Raw genomic sequence first — 12,597 nt, 5'->3', positions numbered from 1 at the left:
GTCTGAATCAAGAATATTGAATACGTTCGAGCCATTCACCATTCACGATTGCAACAACCTTAGCTCTTGGCAAAGGGATGGAGTCGCTACTTCCCACTTGTGCGCAAGCAGATACAGCGAGACGCAAAAAGACCGACTCCGGGCAGCACGACCCAATAAAGTTGGCGACCACTACCAGCTCTTCGACGAGCTGGCACATCACCTCTCGACGTTTTGACCTTGACCTCTCGTCAAGATGAGACGAGGGCCTGGTCTAGCGGCGCTGGATCGTTCCGCGCACTCTTCTGCCTCTTACCAATCGTTAGGCTCCGACTTATCCACCGCATCCCTGGCCGAGCTGACAGTCCAATTAGACTCATTCTCCTCATCACTTCGATCTTTCGCCACGCGTCACAGGCACGATATTCTTCGCGATGCATCGTTCAGACACAGTTTTCAACAAATGTGTTCCAAATTGGGTGTGGATCCTTTAGCTGACATTGGTGGTTCTTCGCGAGGTGGTGGTGGTGGCAGTAAGAGTGGAAAACTCTGGGAAGCTGTGGGGCTGGGCGATTGGACTTATGCTCTGGCAGTTCAAGTTGTCGACATATGTGTCAGCTCTAGGAGCCTGAATGGGGGCTTGTTGGAGATGCAAGACCTTTGTAATGCGGTTACGAGGATAAGGACAGGCACCACTGTCCAGAGCATCAGCACCTCAAGCGGCACCTCAAACCTAGCGAGCTCGGGAGCAGCAGCAGTGACTGTGGAAGATGTTCTTCGTGCTCTCAAGACTTTGCAGCCGCTAGGATGCGGCTACGAAGTTCTGACGCTTGGTGGCAGTTTGTATGTCAGGACATTGCCGCAGGCTTTAGATCCCAGCACCACAGTCCTGCTCTCGCTCTTGTCAGCCGCCTTTACCTCACAGGATGGCGGTTCACCAGCCGCGAGAGATGCCGCGTCAATACCTCGGGATGTTCAAGGTACACCATACTTGACAGCTCAATCGCTACAGTCCGCCATGCCATCTTTGGGAAAGCAAGAGGCGTGGACGATGGACAGAGCGGAAACGGCGCTTCGAAATGCCACGGAGAGGGAAGGCTTACTCTGGGTGGACCAGGGGATTTGGCCTCACCGCTACTACTCTTTAGCCATCGGTACTTCCACCTCGGCGAGTAGCATACAGTTGGGCATGACAGCCAAAGCTCCGTAGCTGCTTTCCTTCACATAATCCGAGACAGCATCCCCTTTCGTTTGGCCGAATTGCCGAGTCAGCCCTCCGGTAGGCTCCTGTGAGTTTGCCTCGGCCAAGAGGCGCCCGTTTCAATCGGTCAGCACGGATTGGCTCCCCTGTCCTTTCCTCCGCGCTCTCGTGCGACGTTCGATCATCATCGAGGATAGTGATCGAGCAGAGAAGCGAAATTGGAGGACTTGACGTGCTGGATCCATTCGACAAGTCTCGCTCATGCACGCCTATGCAGATCGACGGCAGGAGGACGTCTCTGCTTTACTGGAACGAGCGCGACGCACCGAACGATCCCCATCCACTCCGCCGACCCTCAGCTTCCGAGACATGTAGCCTCCACCTCGAGCGTCATTCTAAAGCAGGCATGTGGCGCCACTAGGAGCTGGCAGGAGTCTTGACAAGAGCTCCTGGGCGCCATGAATTTGGAGACACTCGTAAAAGATCATGAAAAACTCAACGACGACCGCGCCGAACAGCCCAGCGATATCGGGCAAGGCTGCAAATTTTCCCCCAAGAGTAAGATCAGCGGCAGCGCCTGAGGGCTTCATTGTAGGCAGCATCACCCCACGTGGCCCAAACGTTCCCAATTCAAACAAGGCTGGTCGGGTTCTGATAGTCATTGGCCCGCGTCACGCCTGATACGGTCTCGGCTGAGTTGGACAGGCTTTCCAAAGTGATTTGCTGAGCGATGACATTCAAGACCGGCAGTGGCACACGAAATGACGACGTGAGCGCCCTTGCATTGCGTGCAGAAGTCGGCAGAAAAGGACCTAGTCGCAAAGCCGCAAATCCTCCCGCTCGCCTCTCCTTCCCTTTTACCCATCTCCCCACACCTCAAGATCTCCTACCACCCTCGTGTGTTCCGCAAGTATGCGTCGAGCGCGCCGAGGCTCTCACTTGCGCCGTGCGCGTGTCAGTACGATGAGCTTCGTGTTGTAAACGCGATCGTTTCGTTGGCGGCACTGGATTGTTGTAGCCTCCTTGTTGGCCTTTGAGACGCTCACGTCGCCAAGTGCGATATATGATTTGCTTGGCCTATGTCTTGTCAGTCGATCATGCGCTGGCTGTGATTCGACTTTTGCGACGACGCTCGGATTTCCTCTTGGGGCGACCTTCGCAGAGGTCGATGAGGGCAGCGAGATTGATCGCTCCATGGGGTGGCAGGAGCCTGGGCCTTGGTCGAGCGACTGACTGTCCGAAGCTGAGGAAACCATGCAGAACACGCTCGGCGACTGCCGTAGCGGGTGGAAGACCGTCGCAGGGGCTATTGCGGGGATGACGGAACTCCTCGTGAGCTGGCTGTTCTGCGACGAATAAAGTTTGACGCTTTCGGAGTCTGGACAGACGCGCTTCGAAGTAAGGCTGCAAGTGGGGAATAAGCGCTGATTGATGCAGGCGGGCATTGCTCGCCCGCCACTCGCTGTCTGTTCCAGTACATCTGCCTCTTAGCAATACAGTGAGTGAAGGGCCTATCGTCTGGCAACATCGCTAGCAGGATGTCTAGCAGCAGTGCTGACCGTCCGTCTATCGTCCGCTCTAGTGCTGCCCATTCCAGCCTCTGAGGCGTCCGGCGGTGCTGAAGAGTCCGATGACTCTTCCAGATCCTCACTCTTTTCCGTTCGGCTCTGATGCGTTAGATCCATTCCGACCTCTTTTGATCTTTGCAGTCTCAGCATCTCTACGTCTTCCGAAGTGAAGGACAGGGAGGTGGGTGGTCGACGAATCATCTCGAGGTGCGATCGCTCGTGGAGTGAGGGAGACGCCGCAAGATGGCACGCGGCAGGCAGCTCAGCTCAGCTGGAGGCGATGGCGACGAAGCCAGTCGAAGATGTCGGTCTGCGAGGTAATCGCCAGCGCTTGCACGCAAGACTGTCAGCGGGCGCGGACGTTGTAAGGAGCGTCCGAGTCTCGCGGGTAGAATGGGTGATTGGGCCACAGTACACTCCAACGCTCGATTAGCCCAACATCCGTGGAGTTGACAAATCAGAATGTGATGACTGTCCTGACTGGGATCGACCTGTTTGAGGTGATTGATGATGTAAGGTTGGAGGTCCAGCGCGCGACGCGTGGGACGCCGGTCGAGCCACATCGCTGCACACGCGAGCACGCACTTGCGTAACCATATCGCGGTCAGATTTAGCCGCGGCTCGACTCCCCGTTAGCCCCGGCCCGACCGTGATGCGCACGTACGGCGCGAGAGGTCGAGGATGTCACCACTCACCACTCGCGACTCTCGAATTCAAACTCGCCCACTCCAGGTGATAATCCCTCATCATCATATCTTATCTTCGAACAGAGACACACATCCAGCCGCGGGCCGAATCCCCGCTTTTCAGGCAACATCAGCCTTCGCGTATCGAGGCTGGACCGGTACCGATATATTTGTCTTTTGAGAAAGAGTCGAAGTCAAAAGTGCAGATTAGCATCATCGGCTCTCTTGCCGCCCGCGCGAACAAGATACCCACACCAGCAGCATGCATCTGACATGAAGTAGTTACGACCAAAATTGCGATCTCGAAAGGGCTGCCCGCTCAGGCAAGTGATCTTCCCGTGCGACTGTGTATGCTGCGTCATTCGTGATTGATCTTGCCGCGGATCATTCAGGAAGTGATGAGAGATCATGGCTGCTGTCGCCCTTTTGACTCGAGCACAGCAGCTCAAGGTCACTTTGCCTTGACTCAAGCACACAGCGAGCACCTTTCGCTACGACACTCTATCTGCTCTACCTGCAAGTCTATCTAGTCGTGCCAGCCATCCGCTCTCCTCACGACCCTCCCTCGATACTTTTCAGATCAAAGCTCTCGTTCCCAACGTCCGGGCAAGCGTACACTACAACCTCACCCAGTGACACTTCAATTCCAGCCCAGGGAGGCCTGTCAGCCTACTGCCCAGACAGGGCTGCAATTTTAGCATCAACTACCTCCATTGACTCGAAATCTCCGCACGGACGGCACTGACATGGACAATATTCAGTTCGCTCTGCTGTGCGCACTGTCAGCTCTCGTCCTTGCGCTCGGTCGAGAAGCTTGGAAATGGAGTAGACTTCAGCGCACCATTCCCGTGCCTGCTCTTCCCGTCGGATACCGAGCATGGTCTTTGCCAGATCCAGAGCCGGGTTTCGAGTTGAAAATGGCCGAAGACTTGGCGCTCAGACCTTTCAGATGGGGCAAGCACCGTCTGACCAGTGAGTATGCGCGTCATGGTACCACAATGCGAATGGACAAAATATTGGGGCTTGCTCACGCCTCTGCCCATCTCGCGGTCGTATCAGTGGGAATCAAACCTCTCAACCCTACGCAGTGGCTCTCGCTGCATAAGAGCTACCCTGCATACATTCGGCTACGAGAAGCTCGGCACGCAGTGTATGGCTCACGATGCTACAAGATACTGCCAAGCAGTGCGTGCCTTCGAGAAGGTGACTTCTTGAACGAGCTAGCAGCCTTGGAGCTGGCTCGAGCGATATCTGCCTACCTGGCTTGTCGGTATCCCTCCCTTTTCCGCGTCGAGCCTCGCGGCTCCGAACGAAGAAACGACGGATTTGACGTACGCAGCATCACGAGGAATGCGCTGCCTGAGTGCGGTCTTGAGGCCAAGACTTGGCTGCTTGAAGACCTTGGCCCTTTCGGAGAAGGAGCAGATGAGGCTATGCGAGTTGCAGGAGAGCTCGTGCCGGATGATCTGGCCCTCCTGAGAGAGACACCTTTGACAGATGAAGAAAGAGCAGGATATCAGAGCGAGAAAGCCCCGCTAAATGCTCATAGACTAATCGGTGGGTGAGTGCTATGCTGGACTTTTGGTCACGTAGCAGCCGTTTGGGTTGGCGCCGAACTGACGTGCCCGCTCCACGCTCAAATCGTTGTGTGCTAGGTCCATCTGTACAGCTGGATTCTGGACCCTGAAGGATAAGCTTGGTCTGCCCCTCCGCGAAATTCATACGAGGGGCGGCGTGCCACAGTACGACGAGAAGCGTGAGGAGGAGGAGCCCCGCTCGTGACGCGTCACAGCCAAAGCTAATCTTATCTACCATTCGGACCAGTGCGGGATCCAATGGACCGATTCTTCTCCAAGCTCAGGCCGGACAAACCCATTGGTGCGTCGCTCGCTTGGCTTCGAGCTCCAAGACGATTCTGACTCAGGAGCTTCCTTGATTTGCAGAAAGGATCGATAACTTTTTCTTTCAGATCTGTGACACGGAAGCCATTCCTGCCCTGCTCTCTGGCGAGCTGATTCCGGACGTCTTGCCGCCTGACGACAAGAGGTGCGCGCCGATATCTGGTCGAACGTCGAGCTCTATGAGAGCGGATGAGCTGTGTCGAGAATTGTACGATCGGTCGGAACTCAGTTGGAGCCACACCACCAATGGACCTGAGGAGATATTCGATCAAATGCTCAAAGGGCCCCGCGCTGCGAGTTCCGAGACGACTGGACGCGTCGACGCCAAGTCAGATGCAGCTCTGGACTGCAAAGCGAAGGAGGAGGAGGAAGAGGTGGTGGTGGTGGACGCTTTCAAAGGTCCCCAAGTAGCGACGGATCCAGCAAGCATCTGCATGAGAGCAGAGCGGCAAACCTTGCGTCGACTACCTCGTTCTGGAGCCATCGTCTTCACCATCCGAACCTACCTCACGCCCATCACTGAATTTGCCAAAGAAGCTGGCGTGCCCGGTAGATTGGCTTCGAGCATGAGGGAATGGCCTGAAGCTACGGCCAAGTATAAAGGGGCAGAGATGTACAGAGATCTTGCTTTGCGGTATTTGGACGAGGCGCATCGGGATCAGATCGACGCTGGCCTGATACGGGACTGGGAAATCGATGCGGCGGCGTTTGAGACGGAACGCGCAAGAGCTGACAAGGCTTTCCCATTTGCTTGAAGCGCTCGCTACCAGCAACATTTGATGCTTGCTCGCACGTGTCGCTCCTCGTCATGTTTTGCAAGGCTTGCTGCGTTCGCGCGCAGCAATTCAATGACAGAAAATTCGCACTCTGGACGTCCCTGCGCCTCGCGAGGCATCGCGCCATGATGAGAAGCCAATGGAAATGTGAACGATCATCCCGTTGACTTGACCGCAATCTTGGGCTTCCCAGGCCCTTCTGAGCGGCCGTTTCGAATATCAGTGTCAAGAACCTCCCTCAGCGTTGGCCAGCAGTCACGTCTTACAAGTGGTCATCAAATCATTTCAGTGACGTTGGAGTTGAAGAGTACACGGTAGAGGCGGGGTTCAGGGGGACAGGTACGGTGAACTTTAGTGCGGGATACGTGTCGTGACGGCGATGGATGACGGATGCGTTATAGGATTGCGGCGGCTTTACAGTAGAGTCAGGTAGCCACGGTTTCACGATCGGGAAACAAGGAAGTCGTTAATGATATCTCGAAGCGAGATCAAGCTTGCGCGATGTGCCTGGCTCGCATACTTGCAGCAACAACCAAGCAGGAAGCTCCAGTAGTGGCGAACCTAGTGATGGCCATAGCTGGCTCGCCTATAGTCTTGCAAGTCTCCGAGCTGAGAGCTCGTTCTGTGCTGGCATTCTCCTTTGTGCTGGCAGAATCGTCGTTGAGGTTCTCCGCCGCCTGTGGATCCACTAGCCCGTTGCGAATCAAGAATCGCAATTCATCGCGATGCGTCATGGTGGGCATTCGACGGCCCCTGCCGCACACAATCAGCGTAGGTTGCACTTCGTCGACGGCGCGGATGAAGTCGCGCAGGGGCCTGGAGGTCGAGATCGTCTTGACCACGAGCCGTCCGGACAGCGCACCCGAAGAGCTGGCATCTTCCACCTTCTTGACTGCAATGTCATCCTCCAGAGTCGCCTCGATGGAAGAAGTGCCCTGCATAGTCGGATACATAGTATCTTGAACGTGTGCACCAGCCCCTGTAGTAGGAGCACGGGCGTGCTGAGCATGGTGGACTGTTGGAGGCATGCTTGGAATCGGAGCCTCTCCCGCTTCGTCGGCACCGATGCGGCGGAAGCGCAAGACGGTGACTCTGAGGGACAGGTTGCTTTCACAAAGCGCGTGAACGAGTGAGAGGGCAGAGCGGTCATCGGGCCCTCCCATGAAGCCTACGAGCACATGCTGCTGTCCGGCCAAGAATCCTGGCGCAGCAGGCGTCGACTTATCGACCAGGAGACCGACGTCGCAAGGAGCCGTCTGAAAGACGCGTCTGACGAAGGCGATATTCTCGGGTGATCTTGAGACTCCATCGGCACCAGAAGCGTTGCCAAAGATGGTTTCAAAGGGATTAGAGATGCTGCGGAAGCCACCTGCGCTGGTAGCTTGCTCTTGCAGAGCTGCGGTGACAGGAGCAGCACTCGATCCCTCTGGAACAGTCCAGGGCACGACCAAGAAATTGGTCTGGGCTCGCTGCGCTCGCGCAATGACCGTGTTGGCATACTCGTCTGCGTTAACAACAGCCATGGAGCTGTCTACTGGCAAGTTGTTGAGCTGACCAAAGGTGCGGAAGACGTTGATGATCGGGTCTGCGCGCAGGGTCGACTCTGCCTCGGCAACCCGCATGACCGCAGAGGTGCGGTCGGTAAGCTCGATCAGCCTCAGCGCACTAACGCCCACTGCTGCTTTGGGGTTGCTGCTGCGATGTTGTTGGGTGGACGAGGCGGACTCTTTCTCGGAGATGTCGTCCTCAGTCTCTGCCCCACTCGGTCCTTGCGAATGTCTTTGACGCAATCCTGTAGTCGATGTGGGATCGACTCTGGGGGCGATAGATGGACGCATGAGCTGCATCAAGGTGAGAAGACCTGGGAGATGCTCGAAGCCATCTAGTACAACCAACAACCGACGCGCTGCACCGGTCAATGCTGAGCGGCGACCAGCACTAGGGTCGGAAGAGTCGTCAACGAGCTTGGAGTCAGAGCCAGCGCGGATGGCGTCGACTTCTTCTTCGTAGTACTTTGCCGGGTATATCAGCTGTGTCAAGGGAGTTGTCACAAAGGTGGTGACAAGCGCCATGACGACGAACATGGAGAATGTGCGCGTGTCGAGGATGCCGGCTTGCAGACCGATGTTGAGAACGACGAGCTCCACCAGACCCTTGCAGGACATGAGTGATCCGATGGCGCCAGTCTCCCGCCAGGTGAAGCCGCACAACTTTGCGGCGGTAGCACATCCCAAGAATTTGCTGCTGAATGCGACGAGGATGATGGCGATAGTGTAGCCCCAGACAAGACCTCCGTCGAGCGTGCCGAGCTGCGTGCGAAGACCCGACAGGGTAAAGTAGAGCGGGAGCATGGTAGTCAAAACCAGGTCCTCGATCTTCTCCGTGAGAGCCACTGCAAACCCTCCCTCGTGCGGGATGATTAGGCCCACGAGGAAAGCGCCAAAAATGGCATGGACGCCCAGAATATCCGTGACGAAGCCGCTAGCAAAGACCAGCAGGATGGTGACAGTAAGCATCAGCTGCGATGGTCCCTTCTCCAGGCTGCCGGTGCGACGGGCCAGCCAAATGAATGCAGGCTTAATCAAGAAGAAGAGGACGAGTGCCCAGCCGACGACGGCGAGCAGGATGTAGACTGCTGTGACACCTGTTTGCGCGTTGACGAGCGCGACCGTGAGCGCCAAGAGCACCCATCCGATGACGTCGTTGCCTACTCCGGCGGCAAGTACAATGGTCCCCACGCGCGTCTGCACCATGTTGAGCGATCCCAGAATCCTGGCTAGAACAGGTAGCGCAGTGATGGAGAAGGCGGTACCGGCAAAGAGCAAAAAATGGCCGTAAGAGACGCGCTCTTGGTTGATGAAATCCTTGTAGATTCCGTAGCTCAGCGCAGCACCCAGGCCGAAAGGCAGAATGAGCCCAGACATGCTGATCGCTGTGCTAGAGAAGGCGTTGCGCCTGACAATGCTGACGTCGATCTCAAGCCCGATGATGAACAAAAAGAAGAGCAAGCCGATGTTCGCCACCAAGCTGAGGTATGGAATGGACGGCTGAGGGAAGATGTGTTCTGTGAAGTGGGGAATGCGACCCATCACACTGCATGGGTGGACTCAGGACGAGTCAGCGAGGTCTAGGCAAGGTGCCTGGAGTTCAGCTCACGTGGGACCCAGTACGATGCCGCCAATGACCTCGGCGATGACACTTGGCTGCTTGATCTTGGCAAGGAAGAAGCCGAGAATTCTGGTGAATATGATGATGCTGTACCGCGGTAGCGATTCAGTTGCGAGAACAGTAGCGAGCGTCAGTGTCAGCCTTGAACCAACTTAGATGTAAGATGCATCCATAGCAGCGTCGCTGGGCACAGCTGGCTCGGCATCCCTACTCACATGCCTGCTTGGATGATGAATAGTTGGAGGGGGTTGCTGGGGTCCACAGTCGCGGGGTTGTGTCCGCTGACGACCGAGGCCGAAGCTCTCTTGCTGAGCATTCCGACCAGGTGTTCGTGCATCATCTTGACCGTGCACACGTTAGAGGATGAGCGTCGAGGTGGAGTGATGTGGGTTGGGCTGGTCTGCTCAGCAGGATGTGGTTGCCCGAAGGGAAAGTCTGCGACCGATCCACGCGCTCTATTTAACCTCCCTCGCAGGTGTTGGTCTATCGCGTAGCGGATCACGACTTTGCAAAGGTGGTGCAGCCGTCGAGTTCCCAAAAATTTCAAAGCGTCGCACGAGAGCGCGGGTGTGGGGTCGACTGTCAGGGGCTCTACAGACTTCGAAACAGAAGCAGCGATGTCCCACGGCGTCCCTTGATGAGCTGTGCCAGACAAGCGTGTTTGCGTCTCGACTCAATCACTCGTCTTTGAAGGTCGAGAAGTGAGCCTTGTGGCTTGGCGACAGGGGCTTGTGGGCCCTGAAATAACAACAAGCGTGCCCGGGGTGTCGATCGTCCACAGCTGTGCGGGAGGGGATGCTGATGGTCGTCTCGGTGTGCCTGCCACAAGCTCGCGGTGAGCGAGGCTTGTCAAACGTGAATCTCAGGCACGTCTTTGCCGCTCTCCGCGGGGCCTGGCAGCAGCTGCATGACCTGCGACGCGTTCTATTCTGCAGCTGCAGCTGCTGCATGGAGTCTTGATTCTTGATTCCTCTGCCTTAAAACTCCGTCAGCCATTCGTGCATCAGAGCAGCTGATGCAAGTCGCATGCATGCAAACAGCATGCGGACATGCATCAGCCGCCCACTCACCACTGCGGTGGCCATTCGACTCGTAGTCAGAGTCACGAGTTGCATTGACTGGCTGACAATCTGCACTGCATGACTCCGCGGTCGAGTCCAGATCTTATTCGATGAGGCCTCCTGCAGCAATGAAATCTGAATGAGCTGTAAGGGGGACAGGGCAGGGTGATGCAGGCTGCTGGTGCTCAAGGGGTCAGATCAGTCTCAAAGTCGAGAGGTAAGTAACCCGCCTAATGAGCGACGAGGCTGCCCTAAAACGTGCACTGGTGGCGGCACGACAACTTATGCAATGATTACTGCGAGAAGCTCCATTTAAGAGCCGGGCTTCAGAGCAGAGGTTGACCACCTGTGGTAAGCGTGAGTGCGCTTTTGAGAGCGCTGAACAGGGTGTGCCAAGACCAACCAGCGTACCTGCAGGAGCTCGGAGGCTCAGCTAAGCAGTTGCATGCGAGCAGAAAGAGGAAGTGGGGCGACAGCAGATCATGAAGCGAGGATTGATCCATCAACGCGGCCCAAGAACCGGCGAACCGAGCGGGGATGGTGACATTGGTGAGGCCACGGGCGGCCTCACAACGTTGCAGCGTCTCGACTCATTCGGTGCGTTCAGAAATTTCGTCAACCGTCGCTTCTTCATTCGTAGTTAGCAAAGACCTTGACTCGAGACTCAAGACTTTCAGCACCAGACCCAGATCAGCAGTCTTGAGTGAGCGTTTTCGACAATGTACAGGTGAAATCGTCTCTTCGTAAGTTTCCGTGATTGTACGACAGAAGACATACTTGCCGACATATAGTGTAGACTTCGCATGTGAGCGTACCCACGATAGGTGTGCAGCCACCTAGATACTGGTAGGTCGTGTGTTCAGTTCTTGAGTCAAGGCGCTTAATGACGCTCGATCCTTGAGACCTGATAACGGCGCAAGCTTGCATGGGTGACACCCTCAACACGATGGCCACAGACTCATGACTATCCCTGAGTCAGAGATAATCGGTGCATGTGTATGCTCCATTTTATGATTCATATTTCTCCATTTTGATTCACGCTTCTAATTCTTGATTGATTGACGCTTTGACTGGTGCTCACAGAGGCCTCGATTCAAAATTCTTTGTTCGCTGACGGTCGGACGAGCCTCGAAAGCTTGTTCGCGCTTCGTCGTGCACGTCACGATTTCCAGTCATCAGTCTGGTGAGCCTGCTTGAGCGGGCCATTCACTCACGTTTCACGTGATTTGACTTCACCGCAAGGGTCGCCCGGACTCGACATCCGCTTGAAGTCCAGCCAGAGCGATCCCCACACCTCTTCTGGGGCGAAGTAATCACATTTAATAATTCCATTCACATTCACTTGGTTCTGGTTGCTAATTTTTAATCACAATTGTAAGCTCAGAAAGACTCTTGACTTGCAGCGCTCTCTTATTACTGGTACTCTTTGACTGATGAGCTATGGTAGAGCGCACGCTTTCGCGCGACCTTCTTGACATTTTCACGTGATCTTGATTTCTGAGCGGTTTTCGCGAACCGTGAACCGTGATTCGTGATTATTCGTGATCTCTCGATCAGCCATGAGTGGTGAGTGAGTCGATGGAACGTCATATCGAATTCGTGGATCCAGCGCGCTAACCAAGACTTTGCAAGCAAAGCTTTCGCAATAAGCTCCTGCTCGTCAAGGCTCGTATGTCTGCTATATGCGCATGGGCTCGTGCTTGAGCGCACACATAGACTCAAAACTGCTTGTTAGCATATGTGCGACTCTTGAGTCTCGAAATGTGCACAAGCATGTGTGCGGGTAGGCACCGCGTACCCACACCCACGCTTGAGTATAGCTAGCTATAGCTACATTTGATTCGCCACCCTCATTTTGATGGTGCGCGCGTTGCGGTGCCATGTGCTTTGGGAGCAGCCGCGCGTCAGCAGAGGGCCGGGCCACGCCTCGAATTTGCAGCACGCAGCAGCAGTAGTAGTAGTCAGGAGCAGCATCAGCAAGCTACGATCGATCGCGCGTAATTGCCTCGCACGTACGCAGCAGGCAGACAGCTAGGCTGCTGCAGCTAGTCTGAGTCGCATCAGCATACTGTACCGGTATACAGACTACTGCCACCGCTGCTGCTGAGTGACCGACGCAACCTCGCATGCATGCGTGCCACCATCCAGCAGAGCGTGGATGCCTTATTGCTCGTGACTGTGGGTGTACAGGCTGACGCGACCGGTGCAAGCCTGATGTACAGTATATGCTGTTTGCGGCGCTCAATTTGGATGCGTG

At 55.6% G+C, this 12,597-nt stretch overlaps 4 protein-coding genes across 4 annotated transcripts; 2 read left to right on the top strand and 2 right to left on the bottom strand.

The window, feature by feature from the left end:
- Positions 1-235: 235 nt before the first annotated feature.
- On the top strand, positions 236-1,123 carry IE81DRAFT_277015 (winged helix DNA-binding domain-containing protein; the record flags this gene model as incomplete). The annotated part of the gene is made up of 2 exons (XM_025511474.1): positions 236-911; positions 1,020-1,123. Coding segments are annotated over 2 exons (780 nt in total), but the record flags the coding sequence as incomplete, so codon positions are not given.
- A 1,152-nt stretch (positions 1,124-2,275) lies between these two features.
- IE81DRAFT_345672 (hypothetical protein) lies at positions 2,276-2,949 on the bottom strand (the record flags this gene model as incomplete). The annotated part of the gene is made up of 2 exons (XM_025515945.1): positions 2,276-2,584; positions 2,740-2,949. 2 exons carry the CDS (start codon positions 2,947-2,949, stop codon positions 2,276-2,278), a joined length of 519 nt encoding a protein of 172 aa, XP_025371603.1.
- A 1,231-nt stretch (positions 2,950-4,180) lies between these two features.
- On the top strand, positions 4,181-6,090 carry IE81DRAFT_345671 (hypothetical protein; the record flags this gene model as incomplete). Its single annotated transcript, XM_025515944.1, has 5 exons — positions 4,181-4,406; positions 4,494-4,995; positions 5,090-5,190; positions 5,259-5,312; positions 5,378-6,090. The coding sequence occupies 5 exons, from the start codon at positions 4,181-4,183 to the stop codon at positions 6,088-6,090; spliced, it is 1,596 nt and encodes a 531-aa protein (XP_025371602.1).
- A 509-nt stretch (positions 6,091-6,599) lies between these two features.
- On the bottom strand, positions 6,600-9,619 carry IE81DRAFT_345670 (hypothetical protein; the record flags this gene model as incomplete). Its single annotated transcript, XM_025515943.1, has 3 exons — positions 6,600-9,204; positions 9,268-9,366; positions 9,495-9,619. The coding sequence occupies 3 exons, from the start codon at positions 9,617-9,619 to the stop codon at positions 6,600-6,602; spliced, it is 2,829 nt and encodes a 942-aa protein (XP_025371601.1).
- Positions 9,620-12,597: the final 2,978 nt, after the last annotated feature.

This window comes from Ceraceosorus guamensis (genome assembly GCF_003144195.1).
Source record: "Ceraceosorus guamensis strain MCA 4658 unplaced genomic scaffold IE81scaffold_11, whole genome shotgun sequence".
NCBI lineage: Eukaryota > Fungi > Basidiomycota > Exobasidiomycetes > Ceraceosorales > Ceraceosoraceae > Ceraceosorus > Ceraceosorus guamensis.
Note: the sequence above shows the minus strand (reverse complement) of the source record. Positions and strands in the feature narration are given on the sequence as shown.